General features: G+C 32.7%; 2 protein-coding genes across 4 annotated transcripts; one reads left to right on the top strand and one right to left on the bottom strand.

Moving 5' to 3' along the window:
- Positions 1-961: 961 nt before the first annotated feature.
- On the bottom strand, positions 962-2,855 carry LOC137817150 (rho GDP-dissociation inhibitor 1-like). 2 transcript variants are annotated; one of them, XM_068620398.1, is made up of 5 exons: positions 2,377-2,855; positions 2,195-2,261; positions 1,636-1,854; positions 1,409-1,533; positions 962-1,253 (listed from the first exon to the last, which is right to left on the bottom strand). In XM_068620398.1, the coding sequence occupies exons 1-5, from the start codon at positions 2,596-2,598 to the stop codon at positions 1,173-1,175; spliced, it is 714 nt and encodes a 237-aa protein (XP_068476499.1). In that variant the 5' UTR covers positions 2,599-2,855; the 3' UTR covers positions 962-1,172. The 2 variants fall into 2 exon arrangements, with proteins under 2 accessions (XP_068476499.1, XP_068476498.1); XM_068620397.1 differs by having other exon boundaries at positions 962-1,246; positions 2,377-2,787.
- A 6,736-nt stretch (positions 2,856-9,591) lies between these two features.
- Positions 9,592-25,335, top strand: LOC137817144 (probable DNA primase large subunit). 2 transcript variants are annotated; one of them, XM_068620386.1, is made up of 20 exons: positions 9,592-9,869; positions 10,203-10,264; positions 10,378-10,481; positions 10,789-10,870; positions 10,952-11,011; positions 11,162-11,219; positions 11,607-11,626; positions 12,590-12,673; positions 12,766-12,830; positions 12,943-12,991; positions 13,066-13,113; positions 13,205-13,294; positions 13,436-13,495; positions 14,072-14,131; positions 14,438-14,512; positions 14,611-14,696; positions 23,209-23,302; positions 23,378-23,485; positions 24,540-24,602; positions 24,872-25,335. In XM_068620386.1, exons 1-19 carry the CDS (start codon positions 9,719-9,721, stop codon positions 24,555-24,557), a joined length of 1,374 nt encoding a protein of 457 aa, XP_068476487.1. In that variant the 5' UTR covers positions 9,592-9,718; the 3' UTR covers positions 24,558-24,602; positions 24,872-25,335. The 2 variants fall into 2 exon arrangements, with proteins under 2 accessions (XP_068476487.1, XP_068476486.1); XM_068620385.1 differs by having other exon boundaries at positions 9,605-9,869; positions 24,537-24,602.
- Positions 25,336-26,197: the final 862 nt, after the last annotated feature.

Genomic DNA, 26,197 nt, shown 5'->3' with positions numbered 1-26,197 from the left:
AAATACTGATTTTTGTTTATATATTCAACTTTTATGTTGTTGTAGGGTCTAATTTTTTATTTTCTTCATTCTTAAAAAAAAAACTAAACATTTTTAATTTATTATTATTTTTTATTTTGTGAAAACTTTTTTCTTTATTCATTAATTATATTTCTAAGTATTTTAAACATTAAAAAATAAATATTTATTTTTTAATGCATTCAAAATTAAAATTATAAAAAAATAAATAAAAAGTGCTAGGAAATTTATATAAAAAATTGAGTGTATAAGTGATATGAAAAAGTACACAATTTATGTTGTAATTAAAAAATATCAATTGGCATTCAAATAAGACACGTCTTTACAAATAAGATTGATATAAAAAATATTCATTAATTCGTTTATAATTACTTTGATTACAAAAATTAATTAGTCACTTTATACTGCGAAAAAAAAGTACTACGTCTATGCGTATAAAAATTGTTAAAAAACTTTAATGTCTTAAGTACGTTGAAATAATATCTTTGATTCTGGATTAAATGGTCCAGATAAAAAAAAAAAGTGAGATAATCTGGAATGGCCTTAAGTTGATTAACAAATTACAAAAGAAGTAGGAATATTAAAATAAATCCCAAAGGCAGTTTCAAAATGTTATAGACATTATTTCACGGTATATTAAATTGGTTTCATGGACTCAATTTTGATGGTAAATTATGTGAATGGAAACTTTACTTTTCCCAATATTTTTCTAATTTGAAACGTTAGCAATCAGCATGTGGTCCTCGCATGCCAAAAGCTTCTGGACCATCAAAGAATTGATGGAGCTTTTGAGAAAGAAGAAGCAGTAGTTGAGGATATTTGTTGATTTCTGTAATGTTCCTTTATCCACATGGGGTCCATTTCCACCCCATTCCTTCACACCTCAAACTCTTTTTAACAGATAATAACAATTAACTCTGAGAGATCTTAGGTGGAATGAGTGTGATTTTCACGAGCATTTCCTTTTATGTGATTCTAGCCATCAGAATGGAAAAAGAAACCATACAATAGAAGGATAGGATTTGCACCATCATGTAGCAGCCATGTGCACAACTACACTATCTGGATTAATAAACAAAAGTTGGATTTCAATATGCCACAAAAATACAACATGACAAAAGAAAGAAAATCCACCAATAAATTACTCTTCAATCTTAAATGGGTTTTGGCCAACTCTTCTGAATTTCAAAGTGGTAACTAGTATCCAAGTAGCATTTGCGATCATCATCTACAAACTGAACACACACAATTATGATCATGGAAATCCCAAATAAAATAGAATAATATACACATCTTTTAAACTGCTTCTGTGATGTTGACATAAACATAAGATCACCTATTAAGACATTATCAGTTACCAAGACATGATAAGAAGTAATTTGAAATTTACCTTGGTTCTTGCTGAATAGGTTCCCCTGGCGAATAACCCTGAAGGGGTAGTTTCTTCCTCCAATTCATATGTATATGGTTCCTGCCTTGGGCTGTAAGTTCCCAACATTTTTTTAGTGTTGTCCACTGTTTCGATTAATTCATGAAAGCCACATGTAAGTAAGATAATTGAAGATGTGGATGTTTACTTACTCTACAACAAGACACAAAAGGGGGTCTATGTCTCACCTCTAAGCCCAGTTTTCCAAACAACATTGTTGTATTTGAGGCCGGAAACAATGTTGTTGGAGACAGTGAAGGAGAATTTCAAGCGGTATTGACTTCCTTCCTTGAGAGTGAAGATACTCTTCTTAGCATCAGAAGTAAATGGAATTGGTAGAATGTGGTCAGGCCTCCCTGGGCATATTATGGTGAGGCTCGCTATCTTCACTTCTGGCTCTTTGTTCTCTGAATTACATTACAAGGACTTGTGCCTTTTAGACTTTTCATGGCTCAAAAATGATGAGCTCAAATGTAACTTAATGGTACAAATATTGTTGAAACAAAAGGTAAAATTAAACCATCCTAGGCTTTCGTCTACCAAGATCGACACTTTTCACCAAAATTTGTCATAAGTGATTCAAGAGAGTGAGCTAAACAAAATGGTTATCTTGTGAATCAATAAAAGGAGAGCACTGCTTTGTGTGAACAGAGAAATTAAATTGGAGGAAGATAACAACCTTCAACAAGAGTTTTCAATATAGATGCACCATTCATGTCAGATCATCTCAAAATGAAAGGGAAGTACCTCCAACAGCAGACACATCAATACTTCCCAGAAGCTGTTCCTTCCATTTTCTCAAACTTTCATCATCCTTTTAAAAACAAGAAAAAATTGTTGAACAGCTTTCATCAATGACAGTTGGAAACTAAAAAACAAATAAAAAGCAACTCAGGGCAGTGAAGAAACATTTGAAGAAAGAATGTTACTTTGTCTTTCTCAATCTGTTCCTTGAGGGAAAACTGAGGGCCAAGATCCAATTCCAACTTGGGGTCTTCCTCTGCCTCTGACTCAGTTCCTTCAGCATCCTCATTGTAAGGAACACGGTCTGCTTCCCCAACAACCTTGTTATTGGTTCCTTTGTTTGTGAGGTCTTCCTCCAACTGAGCATTGAAGGGAACATCCTTTGTTGCAGACACAGCAGCAGACATTGTCAACCTCCAAATCACAAACAGTGATGTCTCAATTGACACACTTCCAAGTGTTGACAAGTTTAGAGCTCTCTTGGCTATGCTTTGAGGATAATTCTGTCTGTTGCCAATGAAATTGAGGCTGACAGGTTTCAATTCAGAGGTTTATTATGTGTATGAAATTACTAGTTCTTGAATTTGAGATAAGGATACAGTGTGACACGGTGAATGTGGGCCTGAAATATACGAAGGTAACGAAAAACGGTTGGAATAAAGTTGGTAGGGAACCACTAATGGTGGAGAAGTTCATACAACCAATAAACTCAGATCCCATTATTTACAGTGTATCCGTATTTTTATTATCAATAATAAAAAGACAGTTACCATGTTTAAAAAACAATTATTACAACATTTATAACCATAACAGTAAATTTATAAAAAAATTGTATAAACCAAAACATATATATATATATATATATAATATAATAGTACCATTTCATATATTAATATAGATACATCATCTATCCACCAAGAGAGATTTTCAAAATTATATATATTAAAGAATTTTATATTTTTTCTGGCAGATGTATTTCACCAATTATTTGAGAAACTTTTTTATTTAATTTATAAATATATTTAATCTTACTTGCTTTTAATATTTTTCGTATGTTACTTCAAAATACAATATAATTAATATTATTTTAGCTTGTTATTATTCTTACCTTTACTTTAGTAATTTAAATAAAACACTGGTTTTACCCTTTCTTAATTTGCAAAACACCATCCCCTCTTCTCCGCAGGAATCGTACTTCTCCAAGCACATGATGAAATGCAGCCTTTGTGTAGACTTTTTTTTTCTTGCGAGTGTTTTGTTTTTTACTTCTTATTCGATTACATTTGATCATTTTTACTTACACGTTATTTTTTTATTCTGAATTAATTTATCCATAATTTTTTTCGTGATGTATGATAGATTTTACTTTGAAATCCATAATATAACAGATCATATTTATTTTAATCACTACCCTCCATGACAGCAAGATTCATTAATTATTTTGCATGAATTCTATTACTATTTTGAAATTTTATAGTTTTTATAACGTTGAAATTGATTGTATACGTTCCAAGATTTATTATCCATTCAATTACATTGATTTTTATATTTAAAGTTGTATTTAATGGTTATCAATAGAATTACATCTCCTATGCAATGTATATATATATATATATATATATATATATATATATATATATTTCCTGCTTCTAAAAATAGTTTTTAACAATTAAAAACATTTGTTTGATAACGGTTTTATTAAAATAGTTTCAATAAACAGTTTTTGTTTTTTTTTCAAAAATTAATAAAATTATGAATGAGAGAGAGAGAGATTTTATTATTTATTTTGTATCCTTCTCTTTTATCTCTTATTTATAACATCTTACCATACTTCTATTTTCATGGTATATATATAGTGCTATAATTTAATATCCAGTTCCAAAGGAATAAATTCGAAAATAATAGTGGAAAGTCAAATCTATGTATAACAAATATTTTGACAGTCATGAATTTTATTATTTTAGTATTTACGAAAACTCTCATATATGCTTCTTGATATTTTTGTGTTTACTTTACAGTAATAAATAATTATATATGTTTTGCTATTTGATTTATAATATTCAACTTCATACATGCTTAGCTCTCAAAACACCATACTATTTATTATATCTTTTCAACAACTTTTTTTTGCATTTTTTCTTTTTATTTTATTAATGATATATATGACATTATTTTTAATTTAATATTTTATTTTCTTGTGATGGTTATCAACATATCAAATTTTGCTAAAGTTGGATTTGTGGATTTGCGGCTCTTTATATTAAGGAAAAATAATAATTTATCTAATATTATATGCTGCAATACATTCCGATAAAATGAGTTTTAATTATGTCATTAAAGAAATGTGAGGGGATAAGAAAAATTATGAGGTTGACTGTCTATTTTAATATGTTGACTCGTTTTGACAACAGAAATTTTGTGTACCTCTATAATTTCTCCGTACACCTTTATATTCACCAAAATTATCCACTTCAGATTCTACAATTCCTAATAAAAATTTGCATTCTAGATTATACAATCTGAAATACAAAATTTGTATTTTGGAGTGTGTAATCTATAATACATTGTATTCCACATTTTATAATCCAAAACACAAATTTTATTTTCTAAATTTTATAACTCATTAAGTCTGAAAAATATTAAAGCGTAATTTGTTGTTTTTTTTTAAGTATGGGTATAAGAAGAAAGGTATGGAGGTGTAGGAAAAAACTTTCATCAATCCCTAATCATGAAATTCGCTATTTTTTTTGTTTTTGTTAAATGCACATATTATTACCTAAATCATTTTTATAATAAAACATAAATATAACATTATATTATATATATATATATATATATATATATATTATAGATATTATTTTATGTTAATTTTCAATTAGAATAATAATCATATGTCTACATATATTATTTTAAAATAGTGTATATATTTAATGAAATATTTTATTAGTCAAGTACGATTAAAATTCAATATTTTTTTTTAAGTTAAAACATAATAATTTCTTTTTACTTATATCGGATTATACATGAGAATAATCCTATAAAATCATTTACCTTATAAATAAGAAATAAAAATTAATAAAAAAAGTTATTTGAAATTTATAATTAAGAATTTATTTTTCATTATTTTTTTAAAGTAACATTTTTTATGTCAACTAGTCCGCGAACCAGCATTTTAGGTAAGACGGGCCAATCGTGCGGTCAACTGCATTACCATTCTTACATATAGACAAATAAGGCTAAAGATATAATTTTTCTTCATCATGCATTTATGGTCGCAGGATTTCGAAAGTGTTAGTGAATATAGTTATGCAATTTTTAGAATTACTTCCCAATTAGAACTATTTGGAGAAAACATTACTAGTGACGATATGTTAAAGAACGTGATCCACTTTTTATGGAATTAATTTGCTACTATAAAGAACAATATTGTGAGAAAGGTTTTAGAAAATATTCTGAATTAATTTTATGTTTTCTTGTGGTGGTTGAACAACATAACGAGCTTTTGATAAAAAAAAAATTATGAGGCATGAAGCTCGCCCAAGTGGTTCTCTTCCATTCCCAAAATTGAATGCGTCAACATTTGATTCATATTTTTGTGGTTAAAGGCATTACCACACTAATAATCATGATTGTGGAAATAAAAGAATTTTTAAGAATACTTCTTGATGAAAATATATCATATCATTGTGGTGATAAAGTCATTGGAGTCGTACTTGCTATGCAACAACACATTGATTGATTATTCTGTAATTAAATAAAAATGTAATTGATAAGTGTATAATTTAGTGATATTTTATGAAAAAAATAGACACTTATGAATTTTAATTGTTTATAGAGTTATAATTCAACTTTAAATTTAGGAAATTAAATTTTTTACATATTTTTGGATTATGAGATGAATAAAAAATATTTATTTTCAAGTTTGTGCTAATGTTAGGAATCTAGGAAAAGACAGAGATAAAAGGCTAAAGGAGGAATAGAAAAGTTAGAGATGAGGAGAAAAGATAAAGTTGAGACATTCAAAATTTTCTCAAATCTCGTCCAAACAATATCACTCTAGAAGCAAATATGCTCTCTGGAGCAAACTCGCATAGTCTTGCCCAAGCAAGATCACTCTAGAGGCAAATTTGCTCTATGGAGCAAACTCGCCTGGACTCACCCAAGCGTGATCAGTCCAGAAGCAAAACTTGCTTTCTATAGCAAAATCGTCAAGAACGCGATCATGTTCACCTAAGACTCGCCTAGAACTCGCTCATAGTCGCTTCGGCGAGTTTGCTTTAGTGAAGTTGGTTTTTATTCTCGTTAAACTCATTTGAGCATGTAATGTCTCGCTTGAGCGAGATGTCACTTAACCTACATCAAATTAGGATAAATAAGGGTGTGACGCAGATCCGTAAAGTGGAGGGAGAGAGAAAACCCTAAATGAGGCAATTGTCAAGGAGAAACACTTTGAATCTTCTTTTCTTACTTTGAATGCTTGTAATGGCCAATATGAGTGGCTAAGTCTTCCATTTGGGATTGAGAGTAATTTGTTCAAACTCTTATGTATTAAGGTGATATTTATAATATTTTGTTCTTGATTGATATTTGTATTATCATTTTATTCTTAAAGCTTAAATCTTTATTCATAATTTTGATCCTTAGATTTGATTGGAAATTCCTTTTGAGTATCTGACCTAAATGATAATGCTTAACATATTCGAATGCTAGGAAGCTTTTGAAGATTTTATAGTGAATAATCGTGTCACTTTAAAGACTATAAAGTTTGGTTGTGGAAGGACCACACACTTCCTGTGTTTAAAGTCTTTAGACGGTTTTTCCAAAGCGTCTACTGATGGATGCTCCATTATGGGAAGGGAAGACATTAGTTCAGTAAGTCTATTACATTATTAGGAAACAAAAACCAAAACCAAATCAATCTTATGCAAGGAGATTCTCTCAATTTTTGCAAATTAAATTTCCTTTGTAAAATGTGCTTAAAATAGAGCAAATATTCTTCGAAGATATTATTCAAGCAAATATTCTACAATATCTCTTGCAACAGTGCTAAACTTAATTACAGTCAATGCACAAATCTAAAGGAATATACCTTTATCTGTAGCATCCAAAATTTTGTTTAGGATATTAGGTAACTTCAAAGTGCCTTCATTGGAAAAATTCGCTTGGCCAATTTGTCTCCGCTTAACAAAATTATGCAGAAGATAATTTTGGAAGTTTTTATGCATAATTTCGCTTAGCCATTTCCAAGTTCACTGAGCCATTTTTCAATTTTATTAGTGCACGCCAAATTTGCTCAACCCTAGCTAGATTGGCTTAATGATGGAGAACTATCTAGAATGACTCACATTGTGCCTCTAACAAGGGTCATAGCTAGAAGATTGGAAGAAGAAGAATGAGCTTAAAAGATTATCTTTTTATGGAGAATTAATTTTTTAATTGCTCTTCTAATTTCCATTGTATTGTAAGTATAGTCTTTATTTTGGGTTTGTATTTGGACCAATTTTCATGGGTCATGTATTGCGCCTAATAGAATAGGATGTAAATAATATAGAAGAGTCTAGCTAGGGTTACAATTGGGCATTCTCAAGCCCATGTAATCCTATGTTGTCTAGGGTTTTTTTGGAAGCCTTCAAGTGACATGTAGAGTCACTGTCCAACACACGAAGGACGTGTGAAGCCAGCTAGACCAAGGCATGGAAGATGTGTCAATACACATGGCAACACCTCATTTGAGAGTCTCTTCCACCAATGCAAAAAACCCACTTGTCAAACTAGGAATGAAGAGAAATTGCTCCAATTATAGAGTATCGTTTGTCAAGCTATGAATGGAGGAATATTTATGAATTATTGGCACCAATAAGGCTGTAAATAGAGGTGCTAATACACTTGTAACGAGCTTGGATTTTGATAATGAGACATTGCCAAATTTTAAACACAATATTGTCTTCTTTCTCTCTTTATTAGCACCTTTGTGAGTGTTTAGTTAGGAACTTCTTAGAAGTTGACCTCACCCCTTATAAGCTTCAATTTTCACCAACCGAATTCACCTTTTCTATTCAGTTTTCTTCATCCATTGAATCCACAAAGTGCCTCAAGCAATCCACAACATACAACAAAACACAAAGAGTTATGTGTATGTAGGTAAGGATTGCATACATAATTAGTATTCAAAGAGTATTCAAATCTTCGTCTTTCAATAACTCTAAGAGGATATGAGAACCCTGTAAGTTTGAATTCCTCATGGGAGTATAAATATTGAGAATTCATGACATAAAAGGGAGGGACATCTCAATAGAATGTTTGAGCTCAACATCATGCTACACGATGAATAAAAAAAAAAAGTTAAAGAGATTTTTGAAACAAGCACACCTTTCTATTTCTTGAGTTAGGTTCAGTTACTTAAATATATTTGATATATGATTTCTTTTATTGCTTAAACTGAATTATATACTATAAAGTATGAAGTAGTTTTTGAATTTCATTCAACTTGTGAGTTGCTTATTTATCATTATTGATTCAATAACATAAATGTATAACAAATATTATGTATATATAAATATTTTTTTATATAAATTTTATTGTTCACACGTTTTTTTTATGCTTAAATCATTCATAAGATGTTACATTTACGATATCACAAAGGATAATACAATTTATTGTTTAGAAATATATTTTCAACTTTGCATTAAATTGTATATTGAGTTTGAACAACTAACATGTAGGTTGAGGATTATGGCTACACTTATTTGTAGAAGATAACTTGCCTCCTATATGTCTCAAGAGTTTGATAAAAAGATAATGTTACGGGCAAAGAAACTCGAGCAACAAAAGATTTGATGACCCATCTTACTAGGGGATTATGTATATAAAAATATTTATAACACTCTATAATTATATAATTATAAAAGCTATTTTTTTAATTTTATATCTTTATAATAATTTTGTATTTTAATAATTATCATAATATATAATTTTTAATTATATATTTTTTATTATAAAAAATGGACACACAAACATAGAAAAACCTGCATGTTTATAACTTTGAAATATTTTTTTTTTCCAGTTTTTCACATATTTATATTTTATAAAATAATTCATATTCCAGTTTACTTTTTTTTCTAAAAAACCTCTGTTTTTCTATTAAATTAGACAAGATGAAGATGAATAGTTAAAGATAATTTATATATATATATATATTATATAAAAGTGTATATATATATATATATAAATTGTTAGTAATAGTTAGAATTGAAAAAAGGAAAACATTTTATTCAAACTAATTATTTTAATTTTTTAAATAAGAAAAAATGAAACAAATTTCTGTTTATTATTTTCGTCAATATAATGCAACTAACTTACAATTTGAAATTAAAATTAGTAAATTACCATACCGTCCATATGTAGTTTCCCGCCATTTTGTACCCAGGGCCAAATTATTTGGCGCGGATTCAGAACCTGAGAAACAACTCCAACTCTCACTTTACACTCTCGCCGATTGGGACTCACGTATAGAGAAGAAAGAAAGCCATGGAAATCGTTCGTCCTCAGAGTCGCAGGAACTTCTTGTCTTCCTCTAACGACGCCGTTTCTGTTCCCACCATTCCCCTCTATCGCTCTGCTCCCTCACTCGAAGTTAGGCTCGAGGAGTTCGAGTCCTTCGCCATCGACCGCCTCCGAGGTCTGTTTTCTTCATCTCCCTGCTTTTATAGTCTGCGGATTCTTCCAAATTGAGAGATCTGATTCAAATTCCCTCGCTGTTCGTGCCTAGGGTTTTGATTATCTACTCTGTTTATAACTCTGTCTGCTGCTCAATATATGCATATGATTATTGATTTAAAAAATGAGTATATTGTTGAAGTCGATATCCGAAATCTGCAAGCGATTTGTGTGTTTTTTAAATATGTTGAATTATTGTCGGAATCGTGAGTATGTTTGTTGTTCCACTTCCGGTGTGGCGGACATTTTGCAAGTTTTGTGGTTCTGTTTTGATGGATAGTATTTCTTGTTGCAGTTCTCAAGGGGATTTCAGATGGTATGTCGCGGGGGAAAAAACCGGAAGAAATGGAAAATTTGGTAAATAAATGTATTTTCGAATTTTGATTTGTCGGTCTCTCTCTTATGCTTGACCAAAAAAAAAAATAATGCTGTGTGGTGGACTGTTTCCATGTGAGCCACCTCTTGTACAGGTAAAGGACCTGTGGAAAGTGAATATGAGACACCAACACGCATCTGATGTTCTGAACAAGGATATTATATCTCATTTTGTTCTCCGTCTTGTGTATTGCAGAACGTAAGAGATCCTCTTTTTTGTGCATTTCTATTTTGCAATGGAAAAGAGTCCTTAAGTTTTACCTTGTCAAAATAAACGGAAGGTTACTACAAATTGAATAAATTGGTAATGACGATTGTTTAAGACCATTGACATCAATTACATGTATTGATCATATTTTAGATTTGTGTATTAATTTTGAATGATGCTTTGCTCATATCAAGGCAAGGAACATAGGTCTTTTAAAAGATGCCATAAGAAATCCTAATTATATTTCTAAATTGTTCTTCCTGTACTAAATTTCATAAATGCATGCATGTATTCCCAGGGAGGACTTGAGGAAATGGTTTCTTTCCATGGAATCTTCACTCTTCCGCCACCGATTTCGTGTTCTGAATGCTGAAGCTCAGGTAAAATCTTTCTGTTCTATATTGCTTTTGAATTTCTAGTTAAGTACATATTAATCATATACTATGTTTGTGAGTGCACAGAGGGCAGTCATGGAAGAATTTAACCTTCCTTACAGGGCCGTTAGCAATGTGGAATTTGAGGTAGTCACATGCCATTAGTTTTATTGGTTTTCTCTTGTCTCTTGATTCTAAATTTTACCATGAAGTTGATTTATGCAAAATCTAATTTAGTTCCGAGGCTCAGATACATCTTAGTACCTTATAAAAAAACTCATTTTTTATTATTTTCAGAGCATAAAGGAGAAATTGGGACAAGTTGCACGCTCTATGGGTCAGCCTGCACCCACTGGTAGGAGCATATTGCTTATTTTTGTCAATGGCCGTTTACCATGTTGGTAGATATGATTTGCATGCACCATGCTGGAGCTTGTTAAATTAATAGGAATATAACCAGTCGGTCATACCTAAGATCTAAGGCATATTTTTTCCTTCCTATTTTAGGATTTCTTTAGCACGTAAATCCACTACAGAGATAGCATTTGAATGGGATAATTTCTGAAAAGAGATATCTAGGATTTTTAAGTGGTATATTTGCACTTTTGTTTTGCAAGAAAAAGAAAAAAATCGACACATTTTGAATTTATTGCCCTTCAAGTTTTATTTCCTTATTTTATTACTTTTTTCAAGTCTAATGAGCTTATGTTTTGCTCTGCTCCGTTTACTTTCTTTTTTGCAGCTGATGCTATCTTCTACAGGGTATGTCTTATATCTTTTATTTCCTACTTATGTCTTGCAAATGAAGATATCCAATGACTGGGTGACATGCAGTTCTGCTCTAATATTAACTCGACTGTTTTAAGTATTTCTTATCCTTCTCTGTAGAAAATAGGTTCTCTTAATAAAACTATTGAATTCTACTGATTCCTTTTTGTTCACATAAAGGAAAAAGAAAGCAGTTTACATGTTAAAAAATATTTTAATCTATCAATTTTTTTAGGAAATAGTGATTAGTTATTCTTTTGTCTTTTTTATTTTGAAAGCTTGTTTTTCGGTGTGAGTGAGGGAGTGAGAAACACAGAGAGGTCTTCTCTCAGCACCTCAAATTGAGTTCTTTTGGGATGATACAGTTAGTGAAGATTTTGTGAAAGATAGACCTTGCTATTTTGACTACTCAAAGTCCCTTCATTATTCTTTGAAAGTTTAAGATATTTTTCCCTTTCTTTTCCATTGCAGCTTGGAACAAACTCCTGTTCCATTTTCGTATGTAGGCACAGTAATTATAGACATCATCTAACCCATTTAGAACTTCTTTATATTGACATTTTAGACCCTTCATGCCGAAAGAGTTACAATTTTTGTTACTAATAGTTTTTCTCAGGAAGTGGTTGTTTTCCTTGAAGCTTATTTTTGTAATATAATGCTCAAAGCTTGTTTGTGAGTGGAATGAGAGTATATCTTGTGATTGCATCTGTCATATTGATAGATAAGATTGATTAATCTTGTTGAAGAAACCTCTTTAAAAAAAGTACATGCGTAGAAATTTTAGAAAGTGGGCATTCTTATGCTCCTGACTTTCATGTTGCATCACGTATTTGTGTTAACTAACTTAGCTACCAACTTTCTAACAGAGTAAGGACTCACAAAAATTTTGACTGCTAGCATTCTTCATTAGTTTTTGGGTTACAACATTTCTATATATTTCCGGTCATTCCATTATAGGTTCCGTTTGAAGAAGTTCCAGAGCTTGTGGCTGGGCGGAAAGTATTAATTAGTCAAGGATATGCATATGTTGCAATGAATCAGGTTGACTAGTGTAATTACTTATTAGTTCTTGTTTTGATCATAGTATTCGTAATAGTAAATCATATTTATGTTTCAATTTTGCTTCTTCCTAGATTGTTTCACTTATAGCCACACTATTCCGCAGTCAGTTATCAAAGACACTCGTCCTTACAAACAGGTTTCATTGGTCATTTGGGTCTCATTAACTTTTCTCATGTATTCTCAATTTTCTTTCTTTAAATGCAATGTTGGGATTAAAGTTTCTTAAAGTTTTCATGTAATTGTTGTAGAAAATGGACATCTTCAATTAGAGAACAAGAGAAACATAGGTTGACTCCTGTAAGTGTGGTTTTCGTATATCAATAGATCCTTTCTTTGTTATAAAGCTTGACTAGCTTTCTATGTAATTGTAGATTGTGGAAGCCCTGTGCTCAAGTTATCTGGGTCCTGACTATTCTCAGGTAATTCAAGCGGTATATTAATTCAATAATTTCTGTTAGGTATTTATGTGATGTTGGATTGACAAGTTCACTGTGGTTGGAACCTTTGCAGTCAAGAGAATATGCTGATATATCACTAAAGGACATTGATCAAGTTGCCAAGAACTCATTTCCTTTGTGCATGCGTCACCTATTTGATAAGGTTAGATATTGAAACAAATTATGCTCATGTCTTTCTTTCCTCTTGATTCATATGCTCTTATCTCTTTCGTACTGAGTTGACTCCTTGTATTGTTTTTCAGTTCTATCTCACATGTCCTGATTTATATGACTTTTAATGCAGCTGAAAGAGGATCATCATTTAAAGCATGGAGGGAGGATGCAACTAGGCCTCTTTCTCAAGGTTTCTTTTGTTTACCATCTGGGCATAATAAAACAAAATACTCTACGGAGTCTAGATGATTATAAGTTTGAGGTGTTAAATGAGGATTCACCCTTCACATGTTTCTTTACACATGGGTTGGGGAAAGGAAAATGACTGGCTGGAATTATCTTGAGAGCTTAAGTTACTTTCTTGAGTTTCAAGTTAATTAGCTACATATACAAATGGAACAATGTACAGCACCTTTTGTTGAAAATTGAAATTTTTGCTTTTATATGGTACCGACGGAGCCTGAGAATTTGGTCAGTTTCCCACACTTTGATTCATTTCAATTGGGTAACTTGGAACAATTCTCTGCTTTGAAGAACACAGGTTATGGTTGGTGATTATGATTGGTTCAAAACATTGGTGCTTATTTGTAGCATTGTCAAAAGTAATTCAATGTTCATTCTGATTTTTTATGGGAATATGCTTGACTAATGGAGAAAATCATTTAGACATCCTAATCCATTTATTTCTTGATTACTGCTTATCTGTTTTCCCTATTTGTCTTCTTTGTTCTCTGATCTGTTGTTCTTTTTTCGACAATGTAAGCAGGGTGTTGGGTTGAATCTGGAGGATGCACTTGCGTTTTGGAGGGCAGAGTTCTCTAAAAAGGTATGTGCAATTCTAATATGCTATCTGTTAGGAAAGTGACAATTCCTTCAGACTTTTGAAATTAAATATGTGAACTTTTTTCAGTTATATGAATGGCGAATTAAAATGACAACAGTTTTAGAGTTAGCTAATTTTTGCACATTATTTCATAACACTTTTAAATCATTCCGAATTTGTATACCTGCATTCAATGTATTCCATATCTCTGTAAACATCTAGGTATATATAGACTTCTAATAAGTATTTCATAAACATTTTCTTTTCATTAAATTACATTAACTAATCAAATGTAAGATCCCATTGTAGGTTGGTTTGGAGAAGTTTGAAAAACAATACGCTTACAGCATACGTCATAATTATGGAAAAGAAGGGAAGAGAACTGTAAGTTTTGAACTTTCCTACTGTTTTTTGTGATATTTCAATTACGTAGTTGGTGTTAGCTTGCATTTGCAACTAGTAATATTTTTATGATGCTGCAGGATTATACTCCTTATTCTTGTTCAAAGATTATCTCTTCGACTCCTGGAACGGGAGATCATCATGGTTGCCCCTATCGACATTTCAGGTCGCTCTTAATATTTGTGTGTTAATAGGATGGTTTAGGTTTGGTACAAGTTTTTCCTTTTAAAAACAATGATATTTTAATGAAATTATGATGGGAAACCTGGCAGATCCTCGGTCCAGAAATCAGCCTAGCCCATCTGGCAGAAGTACACTAGAAGTAGGAAATGGCAGAAGGAACTGCTGGGTGGTATAAATAGATAATAACCAGTATTAATCCTGTCGTAGGAGTATAGTCATAGAGGGAAACTGCCTGATGGCCGTTATTCATAGAGATGAACTGGTAGCAGTTATATTTTAGGATAATAACTAATAATTAAGTTAAGGCACGTAATCAGAAAATTGTATAATTCTTTGCAATTTGTGATTGATCACATTTAGGAGGCTTTTTGTCTTTCGGGTTGCAACTTGCAAGGGCAACTTTAGCTATATATAAGAAACAAATACTTGATTCATATAAAAGAAGTTTAGTTCGTTAATTTTAATTAATATGCCATAAGTTTAAATTGTATAAAAAACATGCTCAAAAAATTAAATGGTTCAAGTCTTGGTTATATTTAGTGACACTTTCGTAATAAATATTTTTTTCATCCAATGAGTGTGGCTTGTATTGCTAATAACCTAATAACTACATTCATTTTGAAAAATGAATGTATATTTGGTGAGAATGTAGACCAATAATGTGAGAATTTTTTTAATTGATCATACACCTGAGGATGTTCGGGTTCAATTAGCTATAGTGCATTTAGAAGGCTGTGCTCTACAAAGGCACACTGCCTCGGCCAAATTGTTCTATGCTGTCGTGGATGGCTTATAGCAATTTAATTAGAAAGATTTGATGTTGTGTGTGTGGGGATCCTATGTTGGACTTGATGAAGCTCCGACAAACTAAGTGTGTCGATGAGTATAATGAAGAATTCAATGCTATTATTAATTGCCTGAACCTCTTCGAGCAGTATGCCTTAACTTGTTTTCTTGGTGGCTTAAAGAAGGATATACAAATGCTGGTGCATTTGTTTGAACCCACTATGGTACAAAAGGCATTCATGTTAGCAAGAATGTATGAAGCAGCTAGCACATCAACTTCTGCAGAACCTTCATTGAAATTCAACAATAAAGGCATCTTAGGCCCTGAACTAGTTGCTACTAGAAAAATCGGGGTATGCCTAAAATCTCCAAAACAACTAAAACTGCTTTTCGCTCAACAAGAACGTTGACACCAGCATATATGAATGAAAGATACAAGGGTGTTTGGTACTTTTGTGGTCAACCATACACTTCGGAGCATAATTTGACACACGAAATTACAGGTTCATGTTTTAGAAGCTATAGACAATGAGGATTGTGATGAAATTACAACAACCGAAACCCATGTACAAGAGCCTTAGATTTCGGTCAGTGCCCTCACAAGCGTCGCCAATTTTAGAACAATGTGGGTCATTGGTTATTGTTCCAAACATCCCTTACATATTTTGTTAGATAGTGGTAGAACTCATAATTTCTTGGATATTCAAATAGTCAAGAAGTTTGGCGGTAGAAATGAGGAAAGAGAGCCACTAATGGTAACAAGATTACAATGAACTCTATGTTAAATTTTTTTTCTTAGAATATACAACAAACAATGTCTACTTTTGCTATAATTTTGATTACTCTGGGTTGCTACGACCTAGTTTTAAGTGTGGAATGGTAGGTCACATTGGGTGATGCTGGAGATCCCACATCGACTAAGAATACGACTGAATTATAATATTTAAGTGGGGTGTAGTTCTCATCTTATAAAGTTTTATGAGATTGAGTTAAACTTAAACTCACTTTTTAATATGGTATTAAAGTCTATCCTATCAATATTTGTTGGATCTATTGTTTCACTTGTTATCGGGTTGTTCATTTTTCTATGTTGTAGTTGTGTGACAACAAGGAAGGGTTACACTCTCTTGTGGTCCAACTGGATTAACCACAACTTCTGTTGGTGATATAAGATTTGTTTGAAGAGTTTTGCTGATACTTTTTAGGATCCCAATGAGTTACCACCTTTCATACCCAATCATGATCATTGAATTCCTTTGATTCAAGCTGTAAACTCGATCAACAAAAGACCATATGCTTATACGCTAAATCTCAAAGGGATGTTATAAATAAATTGGTGTAGGATTATCTTAAAACTAGGGTAATTTAAAACAAGAATAGTCTTTAGGCTAGTTCGGTTGTGCTGGTGGAAAAAAACATATGGAATTTGGCAATTGTGTGTGGACTATAGGGAACATAACAAGAATACAGTCAAGAACAAGTTTCCTATTCCTCTTATGGATAATCTTCTAGATGAGTTGCAAGGATCCTTAATCCTTTTGAAGATAAACGTAAGAGCTAGTTACAATGAGGTGTGAATGAATCTTGATGATGAACAAAAACGGGCTTTTAAAACTCATGGGGGTCATGATGAATATGTGATGGTGCCCTTTGGTCTCATAAATGCACCAACTACATTCCAAGGATTGATGAACTCAATCTTTCAACTCTAGAGGAAATTTCTTTTGGTATTCTTTGATGACATTCTCATTTGTAGTGCCAATATAGAAGATCACGTGGTTCATCTCAGAAAAGTCTTTCACACCGTCAGATGTAATTCATTATTTGCTAAGAAAATTGAGTGTTTCTTTGCTTTGGATAGGGTTGAATACTTGGGGCATTTCATCTTTATAGGCATTTCTACGGATCCCCGCAAGATAGAAGCTATGAGGAACTGTCTAATACCATCAAACAACTATAAGGATTTTTGGGATTGCAGGTTTGTGAAAGGTTTAGGCTGGATTGCTAAACCTCTTATTGATCTTTTTAAGAAAAGACAATTTTTTATGGACTCAATCTAGCTACTGAGTCCTTTCGGCATTTGAAAGAAGTTGAGTTAGGCTCCATTTCTGGCTAGATTTTTCAAAGTTGTTCATAGTTGAAGTAGATGCTTTGGGTTTTGGTATTGGTGCGGTGTTAATGTCGGAGCACCATCCGATTGCTTCTATTAGCAGGATGTTAAACCAACAACAACAATCTTTATCCTCTTATAAGAAGGGACTTCTTGCCCTAGTTTTTGCAATTCAGAGGTAGAGACATTACTTGTTGCCTGCCCATTTTGTGGCAAGAATTACACTTTTCACCTACAGGAATGGGAGGTTATTCGGGTATAAATGCCACTATGCAGAGGGTCAAGGCTGTGGTGTATTGGAGGGGTATGAGAAAGGATGTTAAACATTTTATTTTGCAGTATGCTGTATGCCAGCGCAGCAAAATGATACTTCAGCTTCTCCTAAGTTGTTGCAACCCCTTCTTATTTCAAACCAAATATGGCAACATATTACAATGGATTTTGTTGAGGGATTACCTAAGTCTTGTGGAAAGTAGGTTGTATTTGTAATTGTAGACAGGTTAAGTAAGACTTCTCACTGTATGGCCTTCTTACCCTTATGCAGCTAAGGATGTGACACAATCATTTATGGATAATGTCTCTTTGCACGGGTTTTCTAATACTATCACTAGTGACTGTGAAGTCTTTGTTAGCAGGCATGAATTTGTGGCCTATCAGGGAGTTCAAGTACAACTATCTTCAAGTTAGCATACACAAACAAATGGGCAATCTGAAGTTGTGAATAGGTGCTTGGAAACCTATTTGAGTTGCTTGTGTTGAGTTTCACCTAAACAATGGAGTAAGTGGCTTCCCTAAGCTGAATGGTAGCATAATACTACTTCCTATACAACAGTTAATACCATCCTTATGAGATTGTATACGGCCAACCACCCCCTATATACCTCCCATATCTTCCAAGGAAGTCTAAAATTGAATTAGTGGACGAAAGTTTCATGAAAAGGGAGATGATGAAGCTTCTGAAATTCCATTTAAAGAGGGCTCAAAAAACGAATGAAGCAAACTACGAATAAACACAAAAAGGACAAATATTATCAAATAGATGATATAGTTGTTAAACTATATCTCTATAAACAGATTTTGGTGGCTCAAAGACCAAATATGAAGTGTCGTCCTAGGTTCTTTGGCCCCTACAAAATTGTGGATCGTGTGGGAACAATTGCTTATAAGTTGGAGCTTCCACCTCAGTCGTGAGTGCTGTTGTCTTCCAGCGAGCTTCCTTATGCAACTGATGATATATTAAGGGAAAATAAACTGGGGTTATTTTGGATAAAATGACAGTGAAGAAAAAGGGAATCATAGTCACAAAGATGCTTATCAAATGGAAACACTAGGTGCTTGAAGATGTTCCATGGGAATTTTACTATGATTTGAAGAAAAAGTTCCCATTTTTTAATCCTTGAGGACAAGGATGCTTCCTAGGGCAGGACATTGATATGAAACTACTATATATGTTTTAACTAGGCTAACTACTAGTTCTTGCTATTATGTGAATATAGTAATGAAAAACTATAAACTCTTCTGTACCTCTATTCTTACCTCAATCAATTGTGGAACCTACCTGTACGATTTCGTTTTCATTATGATTCTTTGTGTGAATAGGGTATTTAGAACTTACATTGCTTGCATTTGGTATTTGAGTATGGAAGTCTTCTAAGTATGTGGGTGGTCGTCGTGGTCTACTGGACCGTCTAGGTGGTGCATCAGGTATGGTTTGAATAAGAGAATCATCCTCACGTGGAGTAGTATCCTCATGTGGAGAAATATCCTCACGTGGAGCAGTGTCCTCAGGTGTAGTATTTGCAGATTCAAAAGTAAGATCATAATTGATATCATAATTTGAAGGTATAGGTAAAGACAAACTCTTGGGATTGTCATTTTTATCATTTTTCGACATGTAGGGAAAATGATTTTCGTAAAAGATGATGTGCCTTGAGATCTCAATACAATGATATTTTAGATTTAAGAAAATATATCCCTTTGTATGAGTAAGGAATCCAAGAAAAGTGCCATGCACATACCTATCTTCTAACTTTTTTCTATGTGCAGTAAGTGTACTAGAGTAACAAAGACATCCAAAAACACGTAAATTGGATGTCACAAGGTTTACCATGTAGTTTCTCATATGGGGCAATGTTTTGCAACAACGGAGTAGGAGTACAGTTAATAAGGTAAGTAGCATGTTGAACAGCAAAATCCCAAAAAAGAGAAGGTAAATGAGCTTGAAAAATTAAAGCATGAGTGATATTTAAAAGGTGTTGGTGTTTGCGTTCAACTATGCCATTTTGTTCGGGTGTTTCAATACATGTTGTTTGATGAATCATACCTTTGGAAGAAAAGAAATCTTTCATAGAAAATTCAGGGCCATTGTCCGTACGAATGATTTTAGCAGTAGTATGAAAATGATTTTCAATATAGGCAATAAAACTAACAATCTTTTGTATAACTTCAGATTTTGCATGTAAGAGAAAAGTCCAAGTATAACGAGAAAAGTCATTTACAACAGTAAAAAAATATTTGAAACCTTGCATAGAATTTATAGAACAAGGATCCCAAATGTCCATGTGTATAAGATCAAACACAACTGTAGTTTTTGAAGTGCTTAAAGTAAAAGGGAGTTTCTTTTGTTTGACACGATTGCAAATATCACACGAATGTATTTTTCCAAAAGAAATAAAAGGATATTGAGTTCTCAACACACGTAATCTTTCATCAGAAAGATGTCCCAGTCTATAGTGCCACAAATTAAAGTCCTTAGCAATGTAATGAATAGAAGGAACAATATTAAGCATGGCAGAAAAAAGAAAAATGGCAGAATTAAACATGTACAAGCCAGCTTTTGCACTAACTAAACCAATCTTCTCGAGTTAGGCTGTCTTGTATAATAGAGTGGGTAGAGAAAAAGATCAAATGGCAGTTCAGATGTAGACAAAGTTTGGAAGTAGAAATCAAATTGAAAGAAAATTGAGGTACATACAAAACATCTTGAAGAAAAAACTTTTTATTGAAAATGACAATTCTAGAATATTCAGCATACACATGATTTCCATTAGGTAAATTAATGAGAATAGGTTTGATTTTCCTATAAGCAGTGAAAGCTGATAAAACAGTGCATGCATGATCTGTTGCTCCAGAATCAAGAATCCAAAAAATTTCAGTTTTAATTGCAGAATTTAAAATGGTATTACTCGTTGAAGACTGCTTAAGAGCTTTGTGATTTGGAACTGCAGAGAAGGATCCCACTTGGTTTATTTGGGCAACACCACTGTTGCCATTTTGTTTGAACATCTCAGATAAAATTTGATACTGTTGAGCTGTAAAAGGATTATCTTTGTGTTCCTGTTCTTTTGAACAATGCTCAGAAAAACTATCATCTGCATCAACAATCATATTATGAGCTTGGTTATTTTGACCATCATCATAAAACCTATATCCAGTGGGATAACCATGTTTCTTGTAGCAAGAATCAATGGTATGACCACTTCTATTACAATAGGTACACTGCTTTCTATTTCCACTATTTTTGAGGGTTCTATTATCTTGATTGGGAAAACCAATTTTTCTAAAACATGCACTCTCAGAATGTCCAGATTTACCACAGAAGGTACAAATAGGAGAAGAATTCACATGTTTAGTGTTAGCAATATTGATATTAGAAATAGGATGACTGCTAGCTAATTCTTGTTGAACCACAAGGGAGAAGATTTTCGTTATAGAAGGAACAAGATGCATAAACAAGACATGGGATCGGATGTTGTGATATTGATCTTTCAAACCCCTAAGGAACTGCATACTGGGTCCTCATATTTTCTTTGACATATGACAAAAGCAACAATGTATCTTGATGAACACATAGAGGATTAGGCTTAAAATTGTCTAATTCATCCTAAATAATCCTCAACTTAGTAAAATAATTTGTTATGGATCGGTCACCTTGATTTAAAGAAGCAGCTTCAAATTGTAAATCAGAAACCCTAGACAAATTACCTGAGAATACCTAACTTTCAAATCATTCCAAATATCCAGTGCTTTTTCCATCCATACTATACTTTGTCTAATGGGTATAGAGACAGAGTGAATTAACCAAGAAGCTACCATGTTACATCTCTACCAGGAAGGGTAAGAAGAGTGATCCTTTGCTGGACAAGGATGCGTTCCGTGAACCAATTCTATTTTGTTTTTTCGCTCAAAGGCGTAAAAAAGGAATGACTCCAGGAATGGTAATTTGATGGTTCTAGCAGCGGCAACACCAACGATGTGGCAGGATTTTTGCTAGGATGTAAGTACAGGAACTTCCGGTTGATGGGGTCGACTGTTCTGTTTGAGTGGAGGAGGAAGAGGTCTTATTTTGTTCTTCCCCCTTATTTGTAAAGGGAAACAATAAGAAAAAAAGAAAAACCAGAAAAGCAAGAATTGAAGACAAATTGAGAAATAAAATGGAAAAGGAAAAAAGATTGAAACAAGAAAAAACAGAGTCACGCAGCAGAGCTCTTCAAAAGCTCTGATACCATAACACGATTAATACAAAACTGAGATGAAGATGCGCCTTACGGGAGATGGTAGAAAGTGTTGTAGAAGCCCTGTGTAGAAGACAAAAGAACTTGCACTTTGGAGCAAATGAGGCACTTCAATTCTAACATCGTAAAAGAAAACAAAAAGAATAGAAAAGGGACTTGATGAACCCTAAGTGTGAAGAAGCGTAGAAAGAACGATAACTGGTAAGAAAGAAAAGGAAAAATATTATTGACTTCAACGTATTGAGTAATTACAGGGGTATACTTATAAAACAGTAAACATGGGCCAAAGAAATAAACAGAAACTAACAACCCGTATAACAACCCAAACCAAATAACTACCCACTTTATCTGTGTGTTGGAGATCCCACATCGATTAGAGATTAGAGCATTTCATTATATATATAAGTGGGTGCCAACCTCACCTCATGAGCTGGTTTTATGGGTTGAGTTAGGTTTAAAGTCCATTTTGTAATATGGTATAAGAGCCATTTAAAGTCTATCCTAACGAGTGTTTGTTGGACCTATTGTGCCACTCGCTATCGGGTCGTTATCAGACTACTCATAATATGTTATTCCACGTACGAGTTGTCACTTTCGGTGTGTGTTGAGATTAGAGCATTTCATTGTATTTAAGTGGGTGTAAACCTCACCTCATGAGCCGATTTTATGGGGTTGAGTTAGACTTAAAGTTCACTTTGTAATAGTCAATGCTTTTAAATTCATTTATCGCTTACTTCACTGTGTTTTAGAAATAATGTGTTTCATGTGATATTATATGTACTTTGTAAATGTAATGATATTCTAGTTGTAAATCTAATGGTGGAATTTGAGCACATAAATCCCTATTCTTTGGCCATGCCCTATGATCTTGATTTACGATGAATAGGTGGAGGACGGGGGGGTTTGGGGTCGTGGGGTAGATTGCACCAGGGAGTAAGCTGCACATTAAATACAGTTGAAGGGGTTATAGTTTACTAGATTTTAATCATCATTGGAAATGTTTATTCGGTTCAGTCTCCTTTACAGTATTTTATTTTTGTTTGGACGTGACCTGATATTTAATTGACGCCATTTGAATTTAATAGCGAGGAGAATCTGAGAGCTGCTCTGGACCGAATGGGGGTAAACAGTCGAGCAATGGAAGATGTGCTAGATAAAGCGAGAAATAGACATTATCAGGTAGGCCTAAGCACAACCGACTGAACTTCAGTAGTCCATTTCAACCGTTTGATTATGTGGATGACCTTTATGCAGTTGGCGTGCACCTTGACATTTGAAGCTCTTCATGGCGTGCCGTGTGATGCAGGGATTAACCATCCAAATCAATACTTCAGTGACAGTAAAAAGATATTACAGTCAAAGGTTAGTTACAGTTTACAAATTGATACTTGTGATATACAGCTTTAATCACAATTACAAACAAGCTAGGTTTGTGAGATGGTGCAATGTCTTTATTAAGTACGTTGCTTTTTGCTACAATCGAGGCCACTAGTGTAATATGCTATATGCCTACTTGTGGCCCGTATTGTTATTTTAAATTTGTTTTATTATATGAATGTTAGTGAAAACATAACATCAATTAATCATCATGACGACAGTGAAAGAGTAATGCATTAATCTAAATTACAATTTACAAGCATATTCCATAATAAGCGATTAGTTTTGCGGAGCATAATATTCTGGAAAGATCACAAATCGCTTGTCCCACCGAATCTCTTGTGTTTAATGAAGAATGACAAGATTATATAGACAGAAGTACATGTAGCAATGTATTAGCAATCCAGATAGACCTGCGTTCTGGTTGAAAGGCAACTATTGAAGAGTGCGCATGACACATCGACTAGAGATAAAGTCAAATTATAGTATAGAAACGAGTGTAAATCTTATCTTACAAATTGATTTTATGAAGTTAAGTTAGATTTAAATTCTACTTTCTTAACCATTTATATTTTATTTTAGTTAAGTTTGTTGAGTCTTGTGTCACTTGTTATCGAATTCTCTCCTAGTCCCATTATCAAAACATTCAGTTCCGAGAGAGTGTTGGAAATTAGTTTTGTGAAGTTGAATTAGATTTAAATTTCAGTTTTTTATTAACAACATTTTTTCTTTTGTTCTTACTAAACCTGAAACCGTTGTTAAAATGGAAGGTTGTCAATGTTGGTGGATAAACACAATTTTTATGGTCCAAAGTTCTGCAATATCCCTTGGTTAGTCAAAGTTTCAATTGGTTTTGGAGTATGCTTATAATTCTCGCAGATCACAGTTCATACAACATGTATACAATAAGTAAATAATATCACTAACGTGATATCTACTCTTTGCTGACTTTGTGGACCTAAATGCCTTATAATCTGCTCCATGCTCCATGCTAACACACCTAACGTATTTTTTTCCATTGTTATACTTTTCAAAGCAGAAGGATTCTTCAACCTAGAGTATCTTGGTTAATGCAGAAGATTGGTGCAATGCCCCTTCTCAGGTTGACTTTTGAGCTTTGTCTTTTCCTTCCACGCACTTTTCTGTACCCTTTTTCTGTTTCCTTGTTTAAAAAGCTGAAAAAATATATTTTGTAAGACGAAATAATATATATTTCCATTTATTAAAATACATATGTCGATAAAATAACGAATATTGAGTTCTTTGAATCAAATACTGAGGTTTGTATTCCTCTATTTATAGCTACACTGTTATTGTTGTTATTTCAGATTCCTAAAATCTATAGTTGTGCACATTTTAAATTTCATGTAGGCGTTTAGTTGGTGCCTATACTCATGGACTTGCAGAGAGACAATGTGGTAAAATCTTTTGTGTATCTTCAATAGCAGTTCAACGGAAGGAAGGAGTTGGAATTCTAGTAATATATCATCCTGGAAGTCTGGTTGAAAGTTCTGCGCGATTAGATATTCTTTGTAGTATAATTTTCTTCTGTGTAGCCAAACGCTTGCATGTAGCCTGCCTCTGTTTAATTTAGTTACGTGTAACATTGTGTAGCTCAATTATGCCATTAAACTGTACAGTACAAAAGTGACACCAATGAATCATGGTGGAATAGCGAATCTGTAGGTAGGGGAACCATTCAAGAAAAGATAGCTGCAATCAGCATTTGATATGATGCCACTAATATTCGAACTTGTTAGGTACTAGATATAAAATGACTTGTATTATAGGTGTATTTAGTGCACAAGCATCCAATGAGTATGGATTTTTATGAATTCGAATAATATAGCTTTATTTTATTGAAAATTTAATGAGGAAAACTAATAATATTTGCTATTTGAATAAAATGTTTTCCCAACTGATACACGGATATTGATTGTTGAATATTAACGTTTGTATTTTAAATGTTTTTTATACAATAAATGTTTTTTGGATAAACGAGAAAAGTTCACTTTTGTATCTTCAAGTACCAAAGCTGAAAACAAATTCTGAAGTTATATCTGGATTGTTGCAAATTTGTGTAGGCTTGGAATTGTGCTAGTGAAAAGTTCACTTTTGTATCTTTAAGTAGCAAAACTTGAAACAAGTTTGTGAAGTTATATTTGAATTGTTGTAAATTTGTGAGACTGGGAATGGTTCTAGTGAAATGTAAGGGCGGGACGTGAGGAAACGAGGAATAACACTTTGATAGCGTGGAAAAAATATAAAGCATGAGAATAAAATAAGTAGAAAAAGAAAATTAAAAAATGAGTCTTTATAAACTGTTGGGTTGAAAAAAATAGGTGAAAAATTTAAAGAAATATATTTTGAAAGTTTAATGATTTGAATGGAGAGAAATGAGTAAATTTGTAAGAATATAACTATACCAACAACTGGATCCTATTTTGTTATTGGAAAAATTTGTCTTTCTATTACATCTTTACGAAACTTCACCTATTTTGTTTAAATTTTTCAGTCATCTTATACCCAACACTTAAAAGTGTAGTATTTTAGTAAAGAGAAAGTGATGGGATAAAAAACTAAAAATAGCGGCTTTACGCCCTTTTTATTTGTTCCAACAGTTGGATGGAGTCGAACACCAAAAATCATTTTTAACAAAAAGAATAGTCGATTTAGTGTGGCTAATAAATTGTTTTA

This window comes from Phaseolus vulgaris, unplaced genomic scaffold (genome assembly GCF_000499845.2).
Source record: "Phaseolus vulgaris cultivar G19833 unplaced genomic scaffold, P. vulgaris v2.0 scaffold_17, whole genome shotgun sequence".
Classification (NCBI taxonomy): Eukaryota; Viridiplantae; Streptophyta; class Magnoliopsida; order Fabales; family Fabaceae; genus Phaseolus; species Phaseolus vulgaris.
Note: the sequence above shows the minus strand (reverse complement) of the source record. Positions and strands in the feature narration are given on the sequence as shown.

Excerpts from the sequence above, each read along its gene's own strand:
- LOC137817150 (XM_068620397.1), bottom strand. The coding sequence starts at position 2,598 with ATGTCTGCTGCTGTGTCTGCAACAAAGGATGTTCCCTTCAATGCTCAG. Across the intron at positions 1,534-1,635 it reads TTGGAAAACTGGGCTTAGAG|TGGACAACACTAAAAAAATG; the intron begins GTGAGACATAGA and ends TAATCGAAACAG. Across the intron at positions 1,247-1,408 it reads CCTATTCAGCAAGAACCAAG|ATGATGATCGCAAATGCTAC; the intron begins GTAAATTTCAAA and ends TTCAGTTTGTAG.
- LOC137817144 (XM_068620385.1), top strand. The coding sequence starts at position 9,719 with ATGGAAATCGTTCGTCCTCAGAGTCGCAGGAACTTCTTGTCTTCCTCT. Across the intron at positions 11,220-11,606 it reads GGGTCAGCCTGCACCCACTG|CTGATGCTATCTTCTACAGG; the intron begins GTAGGAGCATAT and ends TCTTTTTTGCAG. Across the intron at positions 12,831-12,942 it reads ACACTCGTCCTTACAAACAG|AAAATGGACATCTTCAATTA; the intron begins GTTTCATTGGTC and ends TAATTGTTGTAG.